The 25,924-nt window shown below is 34.3% G+C and overlaps 3 protein-coding genes and 1 pseudogene across 4 annotated transcripts; 1 reads left to right on the top strand and 3 right to left on the bottom strand.

Moving 5' to 3' along the window:
• Positions 1-38: 38 nt before the first annotated feature.
• On the bottom strand, positions 39-6,129 carry LOC143631883 (uncharacterized). The gene is made up of 14 exons (XM_077100509.1): positions 5,707-6,129; positions 5,335-5,447; positions 4,705-4,801; positions 4,492-4,616; positions 3,881-4,406; positions 3,214-3,399; positions 2,809-3,102; positions 2,503-2,655; positions 2,249-2,403; positions 2,071-2,176; positions 1,052-1,966; positions 894-981; positions 503-820; positions 39-421 (listed from the first exon to the last, which is right to left on the bottom strand). Exons 1-14 carry the CDS (start codon positions 5,809-5,811, stop codon positions 228-230), a joined length of 3,375 nt encoding a protein of 1,124 aa, XP_076956624.1. The 5' UTR covers positions 5,812-6,129; the 3' UTR covers positions 39-227.
• Positions 6,130-8,182: 2,053 nt separating this feature from the next.
• On the top strand, positions 8,183-9,596 carry LOC143631787 (F-box protein At5g49610-like). The gene has a single exon (XM_077100428.1). The coding sequence runs from the start codon at positions 8,273-8,275 to the stop codon at positions 9,377-9,379; it is 1,107 nt and encodes a 368-aa protein (XP_076956543.1). The 5' UTR covers positions 8,183-8,272; the 3' UTR covers positions 9,380-9,596.
• A 307-nt stretch (positions 9,597-9,903) lies between these two features.
• On the bottom strand, positions 9,904-13,732 carry LOC143631882 (protein REDUCED WALL ACETYLATION 2-like). 2 transcript variants are annotated; one of them, XM_077100508.1, is made up of 16 exons: positions 13,532-13,732; positions 13,245-13,336; positions 12,609-12,746; positions 12,484-12,540; positions 12,328-12,400; positions 12,094-12,252; positions 11,844-11,993; positions 11,494-11,749; positions 11,298-11,413; positions 11,136-11,222; positions 10,967-11,055; positions 10,835-10,897; positions 10,679-10,735; positions 10,518-10,614; positions 10,290-10,448; positions 9,904-10,143 (listed from the first exon to the last, which is right to left on the bottom strand). In XM_077100508.1, exons 1-16 carry the CDS (start codon positions 13,562-13,564, stop codon positions 10,138-10,140), a joined length of 1,632 nt encoding a protein of 543 aa, XP_076956623.1. In that variant the 5' UTR covers positions 13,565-13,732; the 3' UTR covers positions 9,904-10,137. The 2 variants fall into 2 exon arrangements, with proteins under 2 accessions (XP_076956623.1, XP_076956622.1); XM_077100507.1 differs by having other exon boundaries at positions 9,905-10,143; positions 12,609-12,752; positions 13,532-13,731.
• A 10,572-nt stretch (positions 13,733-24,304) lies between these two features.
• On the bottom strand, positions 24,305-24,835 carry LOC143631786 (calcium-binding protein CP1 pseudogene; annotated as a pseudogene).
• Positions 24,836-25,924: the final 1,089 nt, after the last annotated feature.

Here is a 25,924-nt window from a genome sequence, read left to right as displayed (position 1 = left end):
AACCAGAACTGGTATAGTCAAATAATAACTGGTTTAGCTTTCAAAAACAAAACACAGCCATTCTAATAGCAAAACACTTCGAAAACAAACACAACATGATTAATCACAACTATGTCATAAAGATGCTTCAGTTTCAGTTTCGGTTTATTTTTTGCTCTTCAGCATTGCCATAATTCTAGTATTCGTGTATTCTTTTTCGAACAGTCTAGTCTCATGTATTTTTACACTCAGCTTTGTTTGCTGGCAGCTTTCTTTCCTTTCTTTTGTTTCTGCTTAAGTTGAGTGAGTCCTGCTGCAGATATCTTGACATTTCCAATAATCGCAGCCATCAACTCCGGGTCCGTGCACGCCTTCATCAACTCTTTCTCTCGTTGACTTGCTTCTGGAATGTGACCAAACAAATTCATTGCCATTTTTGCAGCTACAAATCCAAAACATAATCATCATCATCTAAAAATTAACACAGAACAACATTTCATTTTAAGATTTTTACTTTATTTACCTTTTCCTTTCTTTGCTGTTCCAGGGATTATCTTGACACGATATTTATATGATTGCACAGCAGCATACGGAGCACAGACAGGCACAGCATACAAAAGAATGTCGTTTGGTAAAGGAACACCTGTCAGATAATCCACATCATTCAATTTCTCTTTCTCATCTTCACCAATCTCCTTTATATCGTCTTCTTCCAATGCTATCCTCTCAGCCTCATTAAGCCTATCATTTTGCACACCTCCATTTGCATCTTCTTGACAATCTTTAGCCAGATGTCCAACCTTTTTACATTTGTAACATCTTTTTGCAGCTTCTTCATTGTCTGCATCAACAACCGCTATATTATTAATCTCACACTTCATATACATTCAGCAAATATGTGATAATATACATACCACCGCCAACAGGTTTCAACTCTTTGCTTGTAGTAGTTATTGCTTCAATCTGTGCTTCTTGTTCATTTGATTTTGCTCTTCCAGCAGACTGCAGTAGTTTGATGGTTAGCCTAGTGTAAACTGATACAAAAATAATAAAATAAATTGTTAACACTCACAGCAAGTAAAGCCATTCGGATTTTCCGTTCTTCCTCATCTTGATCCGCGTATTTTTCTTTCATTTTCTTAAGTTTACTCTTTTGACCACGGGTGACTTTCCCACCACCAGCCACTGGTATATTCTCAACATTCTTCTGTTCTACTTTTTTAACCTTCTTTTTCTCCACATTTTCAATCGCATGACCATTATCTCCACCTTCACTCGGTGTTTGTCCTTTCTTGAGCTTTCTTCTTTCTGCTTTGGATATATAAGGCTTCTCCCTACTTACTGTTTCTTTCTTTTCGTCGGCATTTTGATCAATATCCGCTTGTGAAGAAGCATGGAGCCCATACTTCTTAGCAGCTGATCCAAGCTCAAGAGCTTTATCTAGAAGATCCTCAAGTTCAGGGGACACGGTTGTGGCAGATGTATCCTCTTTAACAGAAACTTGTCCCGAATTGGAGCTACTTTCATGCTTTGAGTCAACTTCAGATAATACATTTGCCATTTTTTGGTTATCTAAGCTACTTTCATGCTTTGAGTCAACTTCAGATGATACATTCGCCAATTTTTGGTTATCCGTTGATAAATCAGAACCGTTGACTGGATATTCTGCTTCTGGTGCTTCATTCTCAGAACCAGAATCAGACATTTCTTTAAAAGGCTCAGTATCTTCAGATTCAATAAATCCTTCATCTTCACCTCTTACTCTCCTTTCGTTCAGATGAGACCCCAATGAAGACTCGTCCAATCGGAATAATATTCCAAATCCCATGATTAAAGGATGAGGTGGAAGGAAATTTTTCTTCCCTCTTATCATGAAACTGCCGACTGTCAGATATTCCCCAGTAGGAGCAGTTTTGCTCACTTGGTGAGGGTATACCCACCATGCACTAGTTACAATCTTTGAATTCCACGCTTGACTATGACAGACCTACAATACAATAGTTTGTTATATCCTAACAGAGCTTTGGTCAATTATCAAGGGATGATCTGTTTAAAATGTTTATAATCATGAGTGCCAATATTGTTACTTACAGTGAAAGATCCTGCTTGATTCAATGTAAGTGGGGGTACAGGACTATCAGGCTTGTGATTCTTAATCACTGTACTCGAAGCTCCATGTAATTCTGCATGGACATACCTGCAAGCCACTGATATCAGTATCAAAGCTGTAAAGCATTAAAGCCGGTTAGAATTAGCAGTATGCACTCACAAATCTCCTTTTGACATGTAACGTTTGACTATCATCTCATTTTGTTGAGCATCCCGTCCACTAATAACCAAATAATTCTCACTGCTGATGAACCAATTAAACTTTTCAAACCAGTGCACTTTTCGTATATGTGAAATAGCAGCAACAGTTTTTTCCTGAAAATCCCACCATAAGGTTAGTAAATCTGGCACTGAAACATATTAGATGGCTGATGTGAAAAGTACACATTCAGCTAAAGCTGTTTGCAATATTACCTGAGAGAGTTGCTGGCGTGTCTTCTTTTCAGCAGCCTTGAAGGCCTTTGCATGTGCTGTAACAGTCTTTTCTTGCTTGCTCTCCTGTTTTTTCTTTTGCTCATACCATCGTCGAGCATTAGCATGTGCAGAAAGTGATAGATCAACTTCCACCTAAAAAGTAAAAAACACACCACCACAACTTTAGCATGTGCTTCAAAGGGCTATCAATAATATCAGTAGCTATTTAAGTAATAAAGGGAGATCAATATGATGTCACTGATGTTAGAAAAAGAACACACAGGTAATAAGAAGTCCAAGTAACACCTTTTCAACAGGTTGAGTAAGTTCATCATCGTCCATTTCATCAAGATTATTACTCAAAAGCAGACTCATGGAATTTCTTTCAAGATGTAGCTTGTCAATAAGACCTGCAACGGGATTTCCAGATTTCTTCTCCTCTTTCACCATCCGGGTTAAATCATCCCAGCTCATACCATTCGCAAGAGCTACTCTAACAGCCAAGATAGCAGCATCCACATCTTCTAAATTGTACTCTATAAGTTCTGCCATTGTAACAGCCCGATCTACTTCTTTCTTCAATAGTTGCACACGGTTTTCCTGCAATAATAACTTGCAATAAGCTCTACAGCACTTATAATTAAAACCTCCGATGAAAACAACATTCAAGCTTTTATGTTTAAAATTAAAATTATATATATGAATTAGGACCTGGTCATTGCGAATTTTGGAAAGCTTCTGCATTGCAGAACTCTCTTTTGCTTGTTGTTGCTGTTCAGCTCGTTGGCTCTCAATTTTACTGTAGAATTCATCCAATGCAGCATCAAAGGTCTCAAATTTCACAGACACCCTCAAACTGAACTGATTTAACAGTAACGGGCAGAACTCATCATAAATCTGAAAAGGAGATCAAAGCATGTAAAGGCTAATAATATACAAAATAGTTCTTGTTATTACCAAAGTGAAGAAAATAGTGCCCTGCTTCATGCATATAACTGCTTATAGAAGAATAAGTAAAAAACCATAGTTAAACAAAGATAAGGTTGGAAAAAAATTAAGGCACAGACAGAGAGTTTTCATTATTCATTTGATAAACTTAAATACAACTTTAACATCTGAGAGAAGAATTTTGTAGAAAAAATCAGATACACTTATCAACTGTTATTCTATATTTATACTTAGAGTTGAACATGTTTTACCAGGGTATTTAATGCTCCCACCATTCTAAAGAAAGAATCTTTGCTTTTAAGACTCAAACCTATGACTTGTTTTTCATTAGCATATGTTCTATAACTATCTAAGAAAACTTATAAAGGCATAAATTTCACTACTAAACTAATAGAATTATTACAGTCAATGATTAAAGACAAAAGGTAACCTGATCAGTGCCAGATGATTCAACGGGGATTTGATCCTTTCCTATTTTCTTCTGTTGCATTAAGATGTATCCTTCTGGAATTTTTGCACCTGATATAACATCCTCCAGCCAGTCCTCAAACTTCTTTACACCTTCAGAAAGAGCCTGAATGCTACTATCCTCTAACTTCATATCCTTCGAAACTTTCAAGTTTGGAGTCAAGCCAGCATCTAATATAATATGCTCTGATAATGCTGGTCCATAACCCAAAGCCTCCCCAAGAACAACCTTCAATGTAACTTGTTTTACATCCTTCTTTTTACTAGAATCATTAGACTTAGTGGCCTTGCGGTTGCCCTTTTTAGCTTGTGGTGCATCAGGTATGTCATTTAAACCTGAGCCATCTTCCACATGTTCATCAATTTGTTGACTGTTGAAGGATATTAGTCTTGACTGTAGCTTTGCACCATCAGTTCTCTCAAAGATTCTACAACTTTCAACTGGATAACGATGACGCGCCATGATTGCAAATCCCTTATCATCATCCCTAAACAAGTTAAGTCAGTAGCTGGTTGTTTATATCATACAAGCATGTAACCTTTCTCAAAGTAGCAAAAGGCTAGAATTTAAACCTGTGTGACCGCAGAAGAGTTAAAACCATGAATTCAGAATCAGTGAGGATTATGTTTCCCTGTGCATATAACTCCAATATTATGTAGTAAGCATTAGCACCAACCCCAAATTGAAAAAGAACTATCTGCTCAAACGAAATAGTAAATGAGAAACATATTAACAGATTAATCCAATAACCAATGAAACATGCATAAAGGCATTAACAGGTTTACCCGATCATATCCAAGCTGCCTTACATCCTCAAGCCTTCTAGTTCTTATGTGTTTTCGCAATTTAAGAGTAAAACCAGAAGGAGTATTACTTTTATCCCTGCAAACATCACCAAAACCAAACATACATTAAAAACCACTTATTCAATAAAACATTTATCCACCTACAGCTTATGACCTGCACTTATATGCTAAAAACTAATTCACAATCAGTTTTAGTCTTGTAGACCAGTTATCTAGACTTTTGATGATCCACAACGCTGTAATACAAGGCCACCCCTAGAGTGTATGAGACCGTGTTGTAAAGTCGCAACCATTCACCAATTAATCGGTATAATACCGATTCGATTAACCTAATTGGACCAAAAAATCGGTAGTAGGTCAAAATCTTTAAGTACTTGAAAAGTATAATTATTTACCGATCCGATTAATAAGTTTGAAAATTTATATATAAAATTTTGAAATACTACATGCAATATTCCAAACCGTTTAGTCCCTACTAATCGCTAGTCAATAGCCGGTACTCCACCGCCTGACTAGCGCCTAGCGAGTTCTATAACACTAGAGACACATTTATCTACTTCTGCTGAACACTTTTAATATTCAACCTGTTACATGTCAACGAAATGTTACCTAAGATACGCAGTGGTATGCAATCGCACACCACTTTCCATGAGCAACAAAACCTTCTCGCTCTCACCGGATTCAGTAACTCCACTGCTATTCATCAACTTGAATACATACGTCTGATCAACAAAAGACCAAAGGTTTCAGAAACTGCAGTAGGTACTCATTCATGTTATATAAGACACTTACCAATCACTAAACCCAAAATCAAATATATAACAAAATTAATAGGTGCGTAGTGTTAAGTGGCAATATCAAATGATATAACAGAAAACGATCCTTACTAAGTTAATTAACAAGTGTCTTTCAGCTGTATGATTATAGTAGACTGAAATCAATTGAAATTAATACATGTAAAATAATTAGGGTTTTAGATACCTTAGGTGAGAGATCGTAGACATTAGAACAACGCATGCCGATTAACCGGCGTAAGCATTTGAACTCGGCGGCCACGTCCGCCGTGTTCATCCGTACCTTCACCATCTCGAAGCTCACCGGAGAAGACGACTTTAGTTTAGTTTAGGGCTGGTTATTGACGACTGCAGCAGCTCTTTATTAACCAAATGAAATGAAATGAAATGTTTATTATCAACTTAATTAAATCGGTACTAGACGCGCTAACTGTTTATTTTTTCTCGCTTTATAAAGTCTCAATACAAGTTATCGAGTGTTTGGAAATAATGAGACGAGATTTTTTATGAGGAAGCGCAATGGAAAAGAGGAAAATTAGTTGGGTTCATTGGGACCGAGTGGTGGCGGGTAAATAACAAGGTTGTCTTGATATTGACTCGTTAAAAGATACTAATATATGTTTATTGGCTAAATAGTGGTGGCGTTTTAAAACTGAATCGGGACGACTTTGAAGGCGAGTCAACTGTTGTATTCACTTTAATGAGAGAGGCATTAAACCAATTTCGTTAAAGGAATTCTAACTAGAGTTTGAAACTATATACCAATAACTGATGAAGCTTTCTTTGAATAAAATGTTAAGGTTAACTGTAAAGATCAAGTGTATTGTAAGCGATAGCAATCATGCTTTATTTTGGATCGACACATGGGTTGGTGATAGCCTTTTTGTAACATTTTCATGTCGTTTTTCAAACTAAAAAGAAATAAGTGATGCGGTGTCAAAGACAAAATAGTGGATAGCTCGTCAATGAATGTGTGGAATTGAACATGGGTTATTGAACCTTTCACCCCGATAAAAGTGCAAGAACTATGGAACTGCATGTAGCTACTGCTAGGGATATTTGGTATGACGAGAAGATAAATGGAATGGGTGTCTCGAGGGGGTATGGTCGCTTTTTCTATAAAATCTAGTCGGAATCAGTGTTGAGCCAACAACAATGCACAGTCTGGTTTTGTCATGGATTGAAATAGATAAAGTCAACATCTTCAGATGGAAAGTGGAAATGGGAAGAGTTGCTACATTGGATACTCTATGTAAAAGAAAGGCAATTGACGAAATCAAATGGTGTTCATCATGTGAAGAAGAAAAGGAGTCGACTGAAAACATTTTCCTATCTTGTTATGCTGCATCGATAATATGGCAATTTGTTAGTAGTTTATGCCCCTATATTCATCTCACTGGTGGAGCACAAGAAAGTAAAATAAAAACAATCCAATCGATGATACTCACAACATATTGATGTATATGGAATAGGATAAATGAAAAGGTTTTGGATTAACCAGCTAAAGGAGGAAATCAAAAGCTATAGTTTCCTTTTGGTTCAAGAGCTTAAGAAGTCACGGGGTGGATTGGAAAACATGGTTTTTGTTTTCATTTTGAATGTAACGTTATAATGGGTGTGTAAGATGCATCTAGTCTAGTTGGTTTTCAAATAAAATTGGGTATTTGGGTCATTCAAAAAAAACAAAAACAAAAAAAATCTAATACTATAGCATATACATAGCTTCAGGTTTTGTTTCCTCGGTTTGAATATATTTTAATCCAAATTAAAAATCCAAACCACTGAATTCATAGTTAGCAAAACCGAATTCTAATAAAGGTTCAATTTCAAACTAGACATAAACAAGATGGGAGTTTAACTGTTTGAATTTTCGTATCCTTGGTTTCAAAATTTAGTTTCTTAGCTTTTTTTGTAATGGCATAAATGTTAATGGGTTTTATAAACCATGAATTTTTATAGCTCAATGCATGCAACACTACCAAAACCAATTTATCTAATTCGACTACATTTTAAACCAAACCGAAAAATGAGCATGTATTTCGGTTCATGCTACTAGGAAAAAAAATGTAATTCAGATCATTTAAAATTATTTCAATGTGGTTTATAAATAAAAAAAACTGTTATTTGTTTATCTAATTGGCCATTTAACCATTTTAGTCCTAAAAATGAATATTATGACATTTTAACTTTTATATAGCGTTTCATATGCAATAATAAAAAGTTAAATGATATAAATCATTATTAGAGGATGAATACCTCAAATTATTGCATCACCCACCCCCCAATTATATTCCCTATTCACTTTACATTCCCTCCACTACCCTCCCACCACCACCCGTGACTCATCACCACCGCCACAACGCTACCACCAACCATCGACCCCTGTCCAACACTGCTACCGCCCCCACCAAACATCTCAATGGAACGGTAATTATGCATTCAATTCCTTTATCCATTATGTTACATCGTTCATTCCATTACCTCATACCAAACACGCCCTTAACGTTTTAATTATGTAACCATCGAAAACGAACTCTATTACGATAATACGTTAAGTCTAGGGGTATTTAAGTCATTTTATATACCTATTATAGACCATATATATAAATTAGTAACATCATTTAATCCTGATTTTTCCAACACCTACTATGTCATGCCCCCATTAAAACACCTTCTTCTTCGTGCTTCATCTCCCACACGTTCTTCTTCCGTACAAACCAGTTTTCTTGATTATTATTATTATTATTATTATTATGGATCCACCAAACCAACCCAACTACCCATATGTCGTCGACGAAATCATCCTCGAAATCCTCGCAAGACTCCCCATCAAATCCCTAATCCGAACCAAATGCGTCTGCAAATTATGGTACAATTTAGCCTCTCACAAATCATTCACCAATCTCTACAACCAATTATCCATCAAGAACGCCATGGTCCTCGTCGAACTCACCAATTCATCCACTGATTCAACCTCAAGCTTGATTCTTGTCGATAACAAAAGAGGGGTTTCTGAATTCTCACTCGATTTCATCAAAGACCGAGTCAAAATTAGGGCTTCTTGTAACGGGTTGTTGTGTTGTTCAAGTGTTCCTGATAAGGGTGTTTATTATGTTTGTAATCCCATGACCCGACAGTTTAAGTTGCTGCCAAGAAGCCGGGAAAGACCCGTTTCTCGGTTTTACCCGGATGGTGAAGCGACACTCGTGGGCGTGTCGTGTGACTTAATATCGAATCGGTATAATGTGGTTTTAGCGGGGTATCATCGGATGTTCGGGCATAGGCCGGAAGGGAAACTGATATGTTCGGTTTTTGATTCGGAGACGAATAAGTGGAGGAAGTATGTTGCGGATCAGAATGATCACGGGTTTACGCATATGAATAGGAACCAAGTTGTGTACGTGAACGGTTCGCTTCATTGGATGACACAGAGTTTTGCGTATATTCTGGTACTTGATTTGAATTTGGATTTGTGGAGGAGGATATTGTTGCCGGACGAAATGGGGTGTGGGAATGGGGGTGGGAGTCGGGTTTATTTGTTGGAGTTTGACGGGAAGTTGTCGGTGATTCAGATATCGAGTGTTTGGATGAATATATGGGTGGTTCGGGATTATGGGAAGGGGGAGGAGTGGGAGTTGATTGATCGGGTGAGTTTAAGGTGTATTCGTGGGATGGTTCCTGGGATTTTTCCGATAAGTCAAGGGGTGGATTATGTTTTTCTCGCGGGGCATAAGCAGGTTTTGGTTTATCAGAGGAAGACTAGAAGTTGGAAGGAAATGTATTCGGTGAAGAACAACTCGACTATGCCGTTGTGGTTCTCTGCGCATTCGTTTCGTGGTACTATCTTTTCGTGTCGTTAAGGTGCGGTAATCGGTTGGTATGACTGATTTACCCCTGTTGGTTAAGTTGAAAAAAAAATATGCTTAATTTGGTATATAAGTTATTGTTGGACTACTATTTGTTGTGTTGGTTACAATGTAATTATTGGATGTTGGTTGGATTAAGGTTTGCAATTAGGGGTGTATTTAATGAATAAGCAAACATGTTAGGCCAATGTTGTGTGTCTTTTGTTCTTGGTCACAATGTGAAGTCACAAACCACATGTATAGTTTCAAATCAGTTGATGGTCTTTGATTGATGTTTGGCTAACTTATAAATCTTTATATTTAATCTAGTTAACTTAACTTTTGAGTAGATGTTTTTACTAAATCCATTTTGTTCAGGTAATGATAATGCTACTACTACTAGAGTATCCACATATCATTTTAAAAGAAACAAGTTGCACCAACAATTTATTGACCATGGATAAAGTGGTAACTCATGGTCAACAACACTGCCATGACGACTTATCTTTTGCAATAGAAGTTGAACCCGAAACTCGATACGCAAGCTAGTGACCTATATATTAAAGGCTTAAAATTTCTTACTCGATAGGCATGGGGTGTTTGTTACAAATACAATGAACAAGCCTAGCTAACTATTTGTAGTTGAATTTTGTATGACTTAAAACACTCCCATCTGATCTATACAAATACCAACCCTCAAAATATGTCTGTCTTCAAAATATATGAGCAGCAATCCAGTAACTGTTGCACTTCGGTGATACACATCTTAAAACTCACACCTGTGGACAGAAAAGGAATCGGTTAATGATAAACCATTTGTTTCATTCAAACTGTTGACCATCATTATACGTATGAAATTACTCGACACATGTTTTTTATTTAAATGGTCCCTTTAAATGGTGGGCTTTGGAAAAGAAGTTCTTACCATCACGTGAGGCAGCTTGAGAAGTATAAATGATAAGGTGTAGATGACGGTTGATAAGACCAGTGCTGTTATCACGTTGTACATGAGGCGCTTATCATCTTTACTGGGCACAAAAGCAATCTTCAAAGTATTTGTCAGTTCAAACAGCCTGTATGACACCTGCAAACAAGTTTCCAAGTCAAAATTTCACCTCACTTTTATAAGATTTTTCTCTATAAACTTATTTACCGCAACATATATGGAGGTTGTAAGCATGAAATTCAACATTGGGTAGTCGGGAATCAGAGACAGCAACAGTTTTGGCTGACCATCTGGTATTCCTGATCTGCAAAACAAATGTTAAAATAATATTACTATTACACATTATTAAAATGTACCAACTTATATACCTTAGCCATATGTGAATCTGAGAGATATAGGTTTCCAATGTGATTTTTCCCAGCCATCTAACGAATAGAAGAAAGCCAAGTCAAAGCTCAAGTAATAATTTTGCTTTATTCTTTTATATGGACAAATAATTATAAAACTGGATAAATCATACTTACGCGAAAAGTGTCAAGGTGTAACTACGGAAAGACTGGGTGACATTCCGAAGGCTTATATACACACTATAAACAAAAGAAAAAGAATTAAATCATAAAAGATATAAAACTAAAATATTATCTGTATTTACGTACGTGATGGGGATCCAGGAGGTGTAAGGATGGTACTTATTGTATGAAATTTTGGGAAGCTTGTATATATACTCCAGCCACAGATAACCAACCTACGATGCATATACAAAGTTTCAGAATTTTTTATAAACAAAATCGGAATTATGAATCCAAATACGAAAGAAAGAAATACCGTCACGGATATAATCACAACAAATGTTTTGATTGATATTCTCCGTTTAACCCCTGCTTCCTCCAGCTTTTCCATCCATCTCTCAACCTATGGTAGCAGATTAATAGTTAAGCAGACACACACACACAAATATATATACATGTATACATGCATGGCTCTTACAGTTGGGTGGTAATAAGCATACAACATTCCTATAATCCATATGTAGCGATCAAGGCCAGACCGAAAATGCCATTCGTGCATAACATGGATGTTTGGCTTTGAAGGATCAGTGTATCCTGATATACATATATATGTGTCTATCACTTCACTTTACAAATTGTTAATAATAAGAATATAGAAAGAGTAAAGCACATACCGACAAAAAAAGTGAATGGGGCCCATATAAATTCAAACACTCCAGGTATCTCCCATACCAGAATAACTGTCAAAAAACAAGCTACAAATTTTGCAGCAATGACTTTCCCATTGTCATTGTATTTGTTGAAAATACCAAGTGCTCCATAAACCATGAGGGTGAAAAGGGTGTGCATAGGGCATATGTAGTACAACATATAACTGTTGTTAAGAACAACACAACAGAACAACACTAAGAAGTTGAGCCGCCACATCATCTGTCAAAACAGTAAATAAATAGCACACTTAATTATCAATCAACACACAATTAAACAAAAGTTTAAACAAGTTGATACATGAATAAATATGTACCTGAGCAAACCTAGCAAGGCTGAAATCTTTCCGGATGTAATAATAAGAGAAGTTACCAAACCCGGTCATCCAGACATATGCAGCAATAAAGATACGTATGGCATTGTATATTTCTGTTGCCGCGAAGTAATGGTACATTAAAAACAATACCTGCAGTTAAATGATCAACAGTCAGATAACATCAATAGGTGTATGTGAGTTTTAAATTTTAATATACGAAAAGAATATGAGTATCCAAAAAGTGACAAACCTGCATCCAACCTTTCCATTCCTCAGTTTGATGTCGATTAAGATAAAGAATGGATTTCCCAGAGAAAGGTGACTTATCATGATGTATCTTGAAAGAGGTAATTGCTGATACTATGATGAGAAGGAAGTAAAGAAACAAGAAAAGATCCCGATTGTAACTCTGCAAACACGTAATGGTTAAGTTAAGTTATGAATATGAATATTATCAACTAACATAAGAGCTAACTAGTGATACCTTCTTGGAATCGCCAAAGAAGTTTGTTCGGTCACATATGTAAAAGTAGAACATTATGAACCCAAACTCTGATCTGAACAAAAAGGAGCATCACAAATCGTTCAATTTTAGCTTGAGATCAAAGAAAAAAAAAGAAGCATAAAATTAATAACATACATAGCTCTCAACGTCAATCGATTCTCAAGCAAGAAACTCTCATCCATAGTAATTAGCCTGGACAAAAGAAGATTGCATAAGTCTTCACAACCATGATATTCAAAGAAAATAATAAATCGAGAAACCTGACAACTGGAGATGATATAGATGAAGTATGGCTTCTAGGAGAAGCCGGTTGGAGACCACCCCTTTCCAGTAAAACAGCTCTATCATCTTCTTTTGCAGTCTCATTTCCCAACTCAACCAAGTTGATATCAGAATCTCTGCCACTAATAGTTACTTATTAGCCACAGAAACAAGACGCTAGTACTAGAGATGTACATGGGCCGAGCAGAGCTCAAGCTTGACTAGGCCTGTTTTGATGTACGAGAGTTCAAGCTTGGCTCGTTTCGAGTTCTTTTCTAAAGCTCGAGCTCGGCTTGTTTATTAAATTATTATTAGTTAATGTATATGCATTTTCAATTATTTTTATGTGAAGAGAGAAACTTTAAACGAGCCTAAGCTCAGCTCAAGCTCTCGGTTGTGCAGCGTGAAATTGATACATAAAAGTCCAAAAGAGTTAAAACTTAAAAATACACATGGCTCGAGCTCGAGCTCGATAACTAAAGCATTATTAGAGTCTCGGGCTAGCATCAAGCTCGGTTCGAGATTTTCATCGATCCGATCTTAGTGGCTCGGCTCATTTGCACCCCTAGCCACTACACTATAACAGAAGCTATTTCTACGACAGAAAACAACTGAACATTCAAGTTTAAACTCACGGTTTTAAAGCCGCTGCGGTTTTCTTGTATTCCAAAAACTCAGAATACACCCAAGCTACTAAAACAGGGATAATTCCAAGTAAAAATGACACCTGTAATAATAACCATCATCATATCAGTAAACTTAAATTCTAATAAATTCCAAATGTACACAAACTAATTAACAAATAATAAAGTTTATATGATGATTCAATTTGAATACTAACACGTGCAATTGGAAATATAATCATTAACAGTATAAACCCTAAATCTACATTGGATGGGGAAAATGAAATGATAATACTGACCTGACCAGGCGTCAAAGGACCACTGATCACCATTGTTTTCGGAAACAAATCGGAGTTGGATTTGAAGAATCTAGAGGAATGCACACCAAGTGTTTGCGTTTATTACTCACTCCACCGACACGAGTGACCAGATCTGGTTAACCCTTATTATTATGGATCTGGTTGATTATTACTAATTCTTATCATATGGTATGATATTATTGATTTGGTATGAATGCGTCACTCTACTTTATAGTAAAAATTAAAATAAGGTAATGTTCACTAGTTAGATGAAGATCTTTGAATAACGGTCGTGCCTTTGGATGAGCGTTCATGGGCGTTGGCTAAGATGAAGGTTTTTCCCGGATCGGAAGGCAAGTGTATCCCGATATGATGACTTTAGCCGGTAGCTCATTTAAATGATTTGTTAGTAGTTCAAAGAAAATCGTGTAGAAAGTTTAAGGGCATCTTCTGGAATGAATTTGATAAACAACTTAAGAGATTGTTGGTTTTTCAACGTTTACAAAAGGCAAAAATAAAATGATAAACACATTATTTAAACCAATAAGACATTAAGTTGTTTTCATACTTAATTTAAAAATGAATGCGTAAGTTGACACGTGGTCAAGTGGTCGTGATCATTCCCGAGCCCATGTATGCCGTGATCATTCCTGGTCAAGTGGTCGATATAATGATATTTGACATGCAATTTAACACCACGGGTCATTTGTTTTTGCTTCTTCAACCCCATTATAATCAGTTTTGGAGTCTAAACTTTCAGTATGCGATTTGAACTTCTTGCTGGTTAAACACGAATATCATTTTTTTTCACTTCCGGTTAGGGCTGACAATTGGGTACCTGTTTAAGACAGGATAATACATGTTAATCAAAAAAGTGCGGTATATGTTTTTTTTATCTATATCTATACTATATATAATACACCAAACAAGGGCAAATTAAGACTTGATTTTAAGAGTTTTACAAGTGTTAGTACATAAAGTACATGTGTAATTAGGGGTATACTTGTCTTTTAAACACAAATCACCCAACTTACAAGTTTGCCCCTTATCTTTAACAATATTCTTTTTTTAGTTTCAATTTTAAACCAACTTCTCACCCACGTTTTTTAAATGACAATAAGTTTTTCATACATTGATATTTTTGTAAAAAAATTGCACCATAAAAACGAGTATTTTATTCTCTTTAATTTGAGTATAATATTATTATAAATTTTTCCATTAAAAAAGTTAACATGTTACGTAGGGATGTTCAATGCCGGTTTTTTATTGTTTTTAAGTTATATGTCACACCCTCACTTAGGGCCTAGGCGTGTGACCAACAGTTGGTACATGTTTTGAAAATATATCAGAGTTTTAGTGGAAGTCTTTAGTTTATAGTAAAATATTAATTTATGTTTTGAAACATTAGTTTATTTGTAAAATATAACAAAATATTTGATTTAATATAAAGCTTCTCGAATAATAAATATTCAAGAGTTTGATTTCCAAACCTTTGTTTTATTTATAAAACTTTGTTTAAATATTATTTACAATATTTTAATAATTTAAAATATTTAGCCATCTCTACCTTGCGAGCATTTATCTCCATGAGTTGGCTATAATTCCATGCTATCTGTGCTAACTTTATTTCCTGTAGTATTTTTTTTTGGGGGGGGGGGGGGGGAATACGTCAGCAATATGCTGGTGAATCGTTGACTCTAAAAACATTTTACAAATCTTTCTTTACCTAACAAGATAGTTTTCATGAAACACCCTCAGTGGAAACGTCTCTTATTTCTAGGATTTGTACCACTTGTCATACACACACAATTACGGTTCTCCGGGAACTGACGCCCTTTGGGAACTGACGCCCATTGGGAACTGATGCCCTTTGGAGAACTTTTATTATGATCTCTAGTCTGCGGCCACGTAGCCTTGACTGATAGACTAGATTGATTATGTTTGGATCCAGACACATGTGTACTCGGTCTGAGTTGATTTTATTTTCTATCTTGTATTTTAATAGGGATCACGTAATCCCATAAATCTTTATTTGACTTTCTTTGTTTAAGATAAACAACTCGTTTATCTTGACTGAAAAAGGTTTAACGTATTCACCTGTGACTGTCTGTTCCGAATGATGTGGTGATCTCATTTGAAAACCTTTGTGAATGAATGATTGACCTATAACAAAATATGTTTATATAAATACCCGGATCGTCTCTTAATACGGCTACAGACCTTTAGTCTGGTTTTGATAACTTAAACCTTAATTGATCATTTGTTTGTATAAGATACTTTGGACATGAATCCTTTCTCTTTATTTGCTAATCATGTGCTATGTTTCTTCTTCAAGAAGAAATGTCTATAATATGTTTCTTCTTCAGGAAGAAACGTCATTTGTCTATAACCTTTGTATATAAAATCTCATGTTTCTTAATCATAAAGAAACACTATTTTTTTTAACCATATCTCTTGTAGGTAAAACTTATCTTTTTTACTCTTAAAGAAATATTGTTTCAACTATATTCTCATATATGTGAATACTTAAATTTCTTAACCATGAATAAATTATATTTTAATTATTACCTTTGTTTATTTATATAATTTTGTATTTATAAACAATTCTTAATTGTTATCTTTTGATTTGATCAAGGTCTAGGCTATACCCCGACTAGGGTCTAAGCCTTTGAAATAATAATATTTTATTTGGACATAACTCCTACCTTGCTTAGCTTATTATTTTCTAGATTCTCGGGCAGCACTTCGACGCTTGCACGTATATTGAGAATCTTGATCAACAACTCCTCGGCACGCAAATCGAGACAACGTTCGGGGGTCATCGGGTCTTGCACGTACTTCGAGGTGGGACGTCAGGTCGGCATAGTTTACGAGGTCGGCACGCAAAACGAGGTCGCCACGCGTTACGAGGTCGGCACGCAAAACGAGGTGCGCCGGTCGCCGGGGTTGTCGGTACGAACTTCGAGGTGTCGTCGGCATATGGTACGGATTACGAAATTATAATTTGTCGGGTCGGGACACGAAAACCGAGGCAGAGAGAGAAAGTATTTTATAGAGAGAGGATTTTTGGTGTGAAAATGAAAGACCCATGAACGCCTATTTATAGCTGAAAAACCGGTCCCATCGCGATACGCGATGACATCTTTCTATTGGTCATCGCGTATCGCAATGACACGTGTTTCTTAGAGATTGCCATGTGTCGCCACGTGGCGGCCACGTGTCACTTTTTTAAACACCCTCTGCCACGTGTTGACACGTGGCGTATACGTGTCGTTTTCCAAGACACCTTACGCCACGTGTTGACACGTGGCGTACACGTGTCACTTTCCTATTATCCTAGTCATCGCGTATCGCGATGGCTTAATGTCTTGGATTGTAGCGTATCGCGACACCGCCCTTTTTGGATTTCTGTAACGTTCCCATCGCGTATCGCGATGTCTTCTTGGCTATGCCCATCGCGTATCGCGATGGGTTAATAAATCAGAAGTTTTATTAATAATCCCTTTACTTCTATTAGCTTGTCATATTTGTATCCAAATTTTTGGGATTTTACATTATAAGCTTGTGAGTACAACCGTTAGTACCCATCTTTTTGTCATCCAAAACCAAAACTAAACCATTGAAAATTGAAACCAAACTGTTATTAACGGTTCGGTTCTAGTTTAGTTTGGTTTAACAATTTAAGCTTTGATAATAAAATTTGTTTAAAATGATTATTAATTTAACTGTATCATCAATTCCAACTAAGTCAAAATATGATACTTGAAATGATAAAGGAAGGAAAAAACAACCGACTGAAAGTAAAAAACTCAGCGGTGAAACCAAACCGATGACCGGTTCAAGGTTTTAAACCGAACCATGAACACTCATAATTGTTACGTGATTAATATGGTTCGCGTTTAAACACCCGCTGCATCGCGCATGCACTCGTCTAGTTTTCTTAAATAATTGAAATGAGTAGGCTAGACTCCATCGTTTTCCCTTGTTGGTACACAAAACTTAAAACTGTCTTGTAGTCATGACATATAAAGTAGCTAAACGAGTCGTATTCATGTTTGAGATGTGCGTGTTAGGCGCGTGGCTTCTTGCTTGTTAATCCTGACACGAATTGCCAGCCTACTTCCAGTTCAGTGGGGAGATAAACCCATTATCCATATTCCATCCTGAGTCCTCACAAAGATTATGCCAGACTCATCTCAATGTTTCTATCAAATGGTATAAAGCAAATGTTTTCCCCAATCCTTTTAAACCTATTGTTCATAGGTTTTCATCTAAGACGAATCTCTCCGACTTTTTTGTTGCGTCATCAGCGGCAAAATCTGACGCGATGAGTTCTGGGTTTTATGACCAAATCGCTTTCAACAACCACCACTTGAATTATTCTTCCTGAACGCATAGGGTTTGGGATTTATTACTATTATTATTATTATTATTATTATATGTTTTTGTGATTGATATATTGAATATTTGAATTTGATGTCGTTGTTTACACTGAACCATGCACATGCCCACCAAGTGTTTGTATAAATGCGCACAGAAAATTTAGTTAAAACTCAAAGGACACAGCCATTATTTCATATGTTCATACCTGCAAAAGATTATTATTATTATAGGAAAGGTTTTGAATTTTGTAGCGATTGCAGGTGTTGATGATACAAGCATTAACAGGTTTAAAACTACAGTGAAGAAGATGACTACATGGATATAATAGCCAAAATTCCTGTTTGTAATTGTGAAAGTAAAGAAGGAAATGGGAATTTTAACGAGTCGGTTACTGAACAAGTTAAAGAAAGCAGCAATCTTGATGCTTTTAAGGTATTATCAACGATGGAAGTTGACTGTTTTTTGTCCTAGAGATTGACTTTTTTTTGCTTTGAATTTAAAGGTCCATGTTGTTTTGATATTGTTATTAGGAACGTTAACTAAAAGATGCTGATGATTCAGCTGTTCAACCCAAGTGTGAAACTTATACGGGCTACAGTTTAGGCCATCAAAATGATTACAGAAAGAAAGTAGATAGTAATAAAGCAAACTACTTAGTTTATAAGTGGACAGGTTGTTGTTGAGAAGAAGAGTGTCAACTCAAAACCAGCAATAGTTCAAGCTAAGCCCCATGTTAGTAAGGTATATTTGTTTATTTTTAAACTTATGTTGTTATTTTCGAAACCGGCAATAGTTCAAGCTAAGGCCCATGTTACTAAGGTATATTTGTTTATTTTTAAACTTATGTTGTTATTTTCGAAACTGGCAATAGTTCAAGCTAAGGCCCATGTTACTTATGTTGGTAATAAAGTAACTCACGGTTAAGTTTATGTCTTTTTCTTTCTCGATTTCTATTAGTTGTTTAATCTATCTAATTGATGAAGGTATAGTCATATAAGTGCTGAGAGTTTGAAAGAAAATTTTGATGCATTAATTTTTTGAAAGGGTTTGTAGATCTAAGAAGTCTGTGTAAGTAATTAACTCAAACTCTCCTAGGGGTGTCATTCGGGTTGTGTGAACGGTTTTCAGGTCAAATTCGTTTCTTTTTATTGGTGTTCGAATCTCACCTGAATATTGACCATAATATACTAGGACTAATAAGTTTTTTGAGTGTAAACAAGTTGGTTGTAATCGGTAATCAGGTTATGTAGGTGGGCATGTGATTGGGTTGTAGCATATAAAAAGTTTGTTGATCCTAATGTTAAAAAGGTATTTTTGTAAAAGCTGAGAGCTCCCTTTTTATAAATTTGATGTACATATTTTTATGGTGTGCATGCAGCATAATACCAAGGTACATCCAAGGTTACAACTTTTGGCTTCTTATAGATTCTACAAAAGCAATAAGCTAGAGATGGAACGTGAAGCCGTTGAACGAGTAAGTTTTAAATTTGTTAATGACTGTTAATGATTGATAAATAGAAATAGAATAAATAGTTTTTAAAAACCAATTAAACATTATAAGAATTAACATTTTGAAAATCAAGTTGTAGCTTAGTATTAATATATTTGGATGTTTAGGATTATGACATAGCCTCTACCAGTTTAAAAAGTTTACCTTGTGATGTGAGCTAAACTTTTAGTTCAACTTAGAAATGGCAGATTGCAAATAAACTGAAGTTTGGTTTTAGTTGGAAACCATAAAAATCAACAAAAGGGCATTTTTTGAATTTCTCAAAAAAATGAGGTACAAATATTTTTAGCTTGATTTATAATAATATGTTCTTTTGATGATGACGAGGTTAAGGGGCGGGTTACAATGTTAGTTACACATCAAGAAACAAGATGTGCTAGAATTAGAGCAATATGCTGTATATAAGGCTGAAGAGACTATCAAAACGTGTTAAAAATTGCAGAAAACATGCATGAAGAGTTATTCTTTTGGATTATGATTGTGCGTTCATTAATATGATTGTACTTTAAATATCACAATATTTAAAATTTGCTCGGTTCGGCCCACTACTTTCGGTTTTCAATAAATCACTTAACCGACACAACCCAATGGGTTAGAAACTCATTTGTGCATTATTTATCTTTATGCTATTTGGGTGTTTGGATCATAAGATGTCAAAAATGCAACTTTCTTTGTTTCAAGGAGGTGGTGTTACTATTTTCCAATTGTAGGTCCGCTAAACATAGGTAGAGGAGCAAGGTTGAAAGAGCGGTTGGTTGAGAATATAAGAGATTTTTTTTTTCTTATAAATAAAAGTATATTTTTATTTTAACCTAAAAAATCTATTATAATAAACATTTTTTAAAATCCCTGTTTTGATAAACACCTGTTTTGGTAAATAGAATTTTCAATACCACCCATTTGAAAAAACAACTCTAATAATTAACTCTCAACTTCTTGTGTTTTTTTAATTTATCTATTATATACTGTAGGGGTTAGGTTATAATAGGAAGTGTGAGTTTTGTAGAAAGAATCAGTTACATGGCTTAGTAGAGGCCTTTCATATGTTTGTGCTCAAGGAAGCAAAGTGATTCTCTCCCGTCATTTGATTTGCATGAACATGTCAACCGGTTTACACTAATCAATAACTAAAAGTTTAAATAATGCGTTAGCGCCTTTTAACATGTTATATATGTCTGATGATGCTAACCTCACCTAAAAACTAATAGGAGGATTCCCCAAAACAGAACATTGCGTGTGATAGCTTAGTTTCATAACACCAAGTAAATGTGTTTCAGTTAATATGATAATACTTGTACAATATTTGAGTAACGTCAACACACTTTTTAGTTGTGTATCATCTTATTGTTGATTTTGAAATAATTGATGGGATCATGGAAAGCTTCATTTTCTAAAAAAAAAGTTGACCATTACTCTTAATATATTCTAAATTTCTAATCACATATTTCGTTCTATTTCGTGGTGGACTTATCTCATCGGAGAACTTATTACATTTTTCATCCAATTTCCCCATATGTTCTTTATTTCCTTACATAAAGTAGGTTTGGCAATGACTTCAAGATTAGTTTTACATCTTATATCGGTTAGAAAATTTATATAAGTTTCCATGGCATATACTAGGTATAATAGCTTTGTAACGAATTCTAAATGTTAGTTTTTTTAAATCAATATGATCTTTTGTGAAATATGATATTTATTAGGCGTGTAAACGAACCGAGCGAATACAAATTGTCGCATGTCTGTGTTCGATCATTTAACTTTAACTGAACACAAACATATAATCTAACAATAATTTGTGTTCATGTTCGTGCATTAAAAAACTTAGTAAACAGTTCTCGAGTGTAAGCGAACACTAAGTTAAACGAACACAATAGAAAAAAACCTAAACGAACACAAATGAACATTTAGCATAACAATATAATTCTAATCAACCTAAATAAGAAATTGACAAATATTTTCATTATAACAAAAAAAAATTGTTACATGAATGAGGAACAGACTAATTTGTATGTAATAAATCCAAACAAACCTCCTTACAAAAAATTAAATAAAAATGAACCAAATCAAAATTAAAATATTAACTCTATACAAAACTCTATTAAAAATAAAAATATCATTAGCAAAAACAAAATAACAAAAAGTTTTAAAACAAAAACCTAAAAAAACCCGCGTAATATGCGGGCTAAAAACTATTATTAATATTTATTATATTTAGCTTTCAACGACTATCTTTTCTTTTAAAATAAACAATAACAGTTTCTCTATGACATAATTTCTCTTTTGGTGTAAGGTGTCAATATTCATGCATTTAGCGTTCGCGATCTCTTGAATATGTACAAATATATGGATTTTTATAAGGATAAAAAGAAGGTGTTTCGTGCGATGTGTCTCACTACCTATTTAGAAGACTCAAAATGAGTTAGTATTTAATGGGATACCAACTTTTTTAGGAAATGTTGTGGTGGAAATTAAATCACTAACCTATTTATGTAAAAAAAAAAAAGTAAGCTAAGAGGACATTAATTTAGGAAAAATGGAGCCGTTTTGAAATTTGAAATTGTAAGACGTGGTGATTACTATGTGTCGTATTTTGGATGTAATTTTGGTCATTTTTTGTTGTGCATATATATAATATACTCAATTAAACGTTCAAAATAATAATAAAAAAGATCCACCCTATGACACCCAATTGGGGGCAGCGTTTATCATTTCACAACACATAGCGTAAAACATATTATTTCTTCACTTTCTATACTTAAATAGCTAAATATTTATAAAATCAAATTATTGAACCGGATATATTTTTTATATTCATTGTGTACTTGCAAGCCACATATTTTAGGACCCTCTACTTTTGCCCTGTATGGTTGTATGTATATTTGTAGGGGTTCATTATTGAAATAACACATCGCATCATTATATCATAAAACACTTATTACAAATAAAATATGATTCAATGTTAACATAATTAGAATTAACATAAGTAGATTAAGTGGTAAAGTGTTACAACAATATGGAGAATCCTTTATTTTCAATCAAGATGCCATTCACATTGAAATTTATGTCATGGAGTTTACCTTTTGTTTAGGATGACTTTATTTGTCAAAAGTTTTCCAAAGTAGTATTTTATTATAACTGTAATGATTTTGTTTTTTTCAGTCAGAGAAAATAAGAAGATTTCATTGGTATTTAACAAATATTATAAAAACTCATATCTTTTAAGTATTTTTTAACTAAATGTTATTTTAATGAAATATTTTTTTTTTAAATTTTTCCTTGATAAAAAAGATAGGAAAAATCTAGAAAATTACTAAACACAACTAAACATATAAAAAAATTATTTAATTTGTATTTATTAGTAAATGATTTTTTTAATGTCAAAATTTTTAATCATTTTCGTGTATGGGACTTGAACCCAATACCATTAGACTATATAAACCCTTTAGCACAATTGACTATTTTGTTAGAAACAATTAATTTCTAATAGAACTTAACACTCAATAAAATGTGATTTCACTGCTAAAAAAATGTATGCATCTTTCAACTTTATCATACAATCATTACAACTATCGTTCTACGAAAAAAAAATGGTAACACATACTCCACTCCTTTCATTCAAATTTTCTGCCAACCATAACTTTTTATGGCGAAAACAAAAAGGAAAAAAAGAAGTTATTTGTTCATTTTAGTATAAAAGTTTAGTTTGTTGAAAAATCACCTTACACGGTAACCCTTATGTGCATCAACATATGCTAATCGTACGGCAACCCAAACTAAATATCTTTTAAGCAGTCAAATGTATTAACGTCCAACTTTTATTACTTGTGTAAAAGCCCCTTAATAATAGTGAATTAATATTTAATAAAAATGTTTTCAATGCTTTGTTTTCTTTTAGTGCCTCATATTAATTAATTAATTAGTAATGAATTTTTGACAACCACGAAAAATAAAGTAATGAACTGTCCATGAAAAGCGGGGATATGCATCTATAAAAATATAATTATTATTATTTCATTAAAATCAAATTCTATCCAGCCTGGAAAAGAGCTAAAAAATATGAAAATTACAGGTCATAGAATACATACATAAAAAAGAATAAGACAGTGGCTACCTCCACCCCAAAAATAATATAATTGATCAGTTGATTATATAACCACCACATGTTATTCTTGTAGCTCTTCATTAGTTTAATTAATAATAAAAAAAAGTGATTAATAAAAATGTAAAATACCATATAAGTTCAACATAAAAAAACACCGGCCAGTCGACCATGGTGTTCATATTATCACATCCAGTATGAACATTACATTTCCTCAACAACCGATCAAAATGTCAATTTAAATTGTTAAAACCATCTTATTCCAATGTTCATTCCTAACTCTGGTTGAATTGTCAGCTTTTAATCATTACTCGATCTGATTTTTAACGAACCATATTCAACCACTTGCCCTAAATACTAGAAAAACCATTGACCAAACAGTTTTATGAAGTTCGTTGATTAACGATATTAAAAAATTGATTAAATCAACATCTGTTTAACTATAACCGATCAAATAAACATTTTAATCATTTCTCCATAAGCGAATTCTACACCACAATTTCTGAAGCACAACAAAAATGATCATTATCAAAATTCTACACCACAATCATAATTAGGGTTATTTACGAGCCTAAGTCAAGCCATGACCCGCGCCGAGCTTGGGTTGAGTTCAACCAGGTTATAATAATAATAAGCCAGTTCAGCTAAAGTCGTTTTAAATTAATTTTTTTCAGCCAGTTTCATTCAAACTTTTATCTAACGACCTACAATCCCGAGCTTCATACCACGAGCTTTTTAAAAAACCCTAACAAAATGTTCATTTCAATTCGATTTTGATTTCAATTTCAATTTCAATAATAAATAAACAGAATCCAAAAACCAAAGAAACAAAATCAAACGGCTAATATCTTAACAAACCCTTGAAAAGTAACACCATCACCATCTCCACCACCTAACCTAACCATCACATTAACATCATCATCATCATCAACCTCCATCCCAGCCGCTCTAAGATAACTCTTGAGATCATCATGTCCAACCTTGCCATCACCATCTCTATCCATATCATTAAACACATCCTCCAACACACTTCTGTTATTCGTTGACGTCACAAGCATGTTCTCAAACTCGTCGTATTCGACGTAGCCGTTTTTGTTTAAATCGGCTACGGTCATCATTGTGCCGATAATGTCACCAGTTGCGTCCGTGTAGGAGGTTTTTAAATCGGCGTGGCTGATTTTTCCGTCGTGGTCGGCGTCTAGGATGTCGAATGCGGAGCGTAAATCGGAGGGTTTTGATGACGGGGAGAGGCAGGTTCCGGTGGGACCCATTTTTGTTTTATGTATTTGGAAAGTTTTTATAAAAGTTTGAAGGGAGAGATGAGAATGAGAAATTTGGGTGATGTATTTATAGGCGAAGGTATAAAAGACACGTGATTGACTTTAAAAGTGTACTGTAGACTTTTTTTGACTCCCACTATTTTTTGGGAGAAAAACATGCATCTTTTCTGGTAAGATACCAGGCAATGATTTAATAATCAAGTAGTTGCTAGCTTCCTATAAACCCGTGTTATCGCGGGAATGTGACGAGAATTCGCTCGGTTTATTACGGAATCACTTTGAATTATATTTAAAAATTGTGCGATTGTTTGTGTTAATGAAATTTGAGGGCGACCGTATTAAAAAATTAAATTTGTAGGATTAGTTATCTAACTGATTAAAATTTTTGGGGATAAAACATGTAAATTATTTTGCACAGACTTTAAAGATATATATTATAATATAATATTTTACGGATGCATTATGTAAAACCTCAGTAGTATTTAGCTTTTATAAAAAATGATGTATACATAAACAAATATTTGTATCACTAGACGATGAGTCATATGATAATGTTATAAACAAATCCACGGTAGGTTGAAATTTATGAAAAAAATGTTAAACGTGTCAAACACCAAATCAGATTGAAGGCTCCTAATATCTCGGAAAATATTTAATATAATAATTAGTTTATTATAATAAGATAAGTTAGTCATATTTTATTTAATCCTATTTGTTTTGGATTCAAATTGTGTATTTGAGTTAGTATAGGATTAGAAGTGTAGGTTTATATATACCCTAGGTTCAATGTGTTAGTGAAAATTATTAAGTTTTTCACGTGAGTCGTTTCTTAATAAAAGAGTTGATCGTGTGTTGATCAAATCTCGTGTTCGTGTTATTAATTCACCTGCTAAAAGTTTAACAAAAAATATATAAAATTAATGCAAAATGAACAAATATTTGAGTATGTGTGTTAGTGTGTATATGGGTTGATTTTTAAAAGGTATTATTTTATAAAGTCCAACAACCATAAAAATATAGGTATATAACTATAACTTGATAATCCATCTGGAACAACTTGGAAAATACTACCCGGATAAGTTTTTCCTCGATATCAAACGTTCAAGTCATTTTTTTTCTAA

This window comes from Bidens hawaiensis, unplaced genomic scaffold, assembly GCF_021521415.1.
Source record: "Bidens hawaiensis isolate Kalapana, Puna unplaced genomic scaffold, B.hawaiensis_p1.1 tig00006258_1, whole genome shotgun sequence".
NCBI lineage: Eukaryota > Viridiplantae > Streptophyta > Magnoliopsida > Asterales > Asteraceae > Bidens > Bidens hawaiensis.
The sequence above is the reverse complement of the archived record's forward strand: the minus strand, read 5'-3'. Positions and strand labels throughout refer to the sequence as shown.

Coding starts and splice junctions, on each gene's coding strand:
- LOC143631787 (XM_077100428.1), top strand. CDS start 8,273: ATGGATCCACCAAACCAACCCAACTACCCATATGTCGTCGACGAAATC.
- LOC143631883 (XM_077100509.1), bottom strand. CDS start 5,811: ATGGTGAAGGTACGGATGAACACGGCGGACGTGGCCGCCGAGTTCAAA. Junction 4,802..5,334: donor CATACCACTGCGTATCTTAG/GTAACATTTCGT, acceptor TGATGTTTGCAG/GGATAAAAGTAATACTCCTT. Junction 3,103..3,213: donor CCAAAATTCGCAATGACCAG/GTCCTAATTCAT, acceptor TTATTATTGCAG/GAAAACCGTGTGCAACTATT.
- LOC143631882 (XM_077100507.1), bottom strand. CDS start 13,564: ATGGTGATCAGTGGTCCTTTGACGCCTGGTCAG. Junction 10,736..10,834: donor TACACCTTGACACTTTTCGC/GTAAGTATGATT, acceptor TCTATTCGTTAG/ATGGCTGGGAAAAATCACAT. Junction 10,615..10,678: donor CAGATTCACATATGGCTAAG/GTATATAAGTTG, acceptor TTTGTTTTGCAG/ATCAGGAATACCAGATGGTC.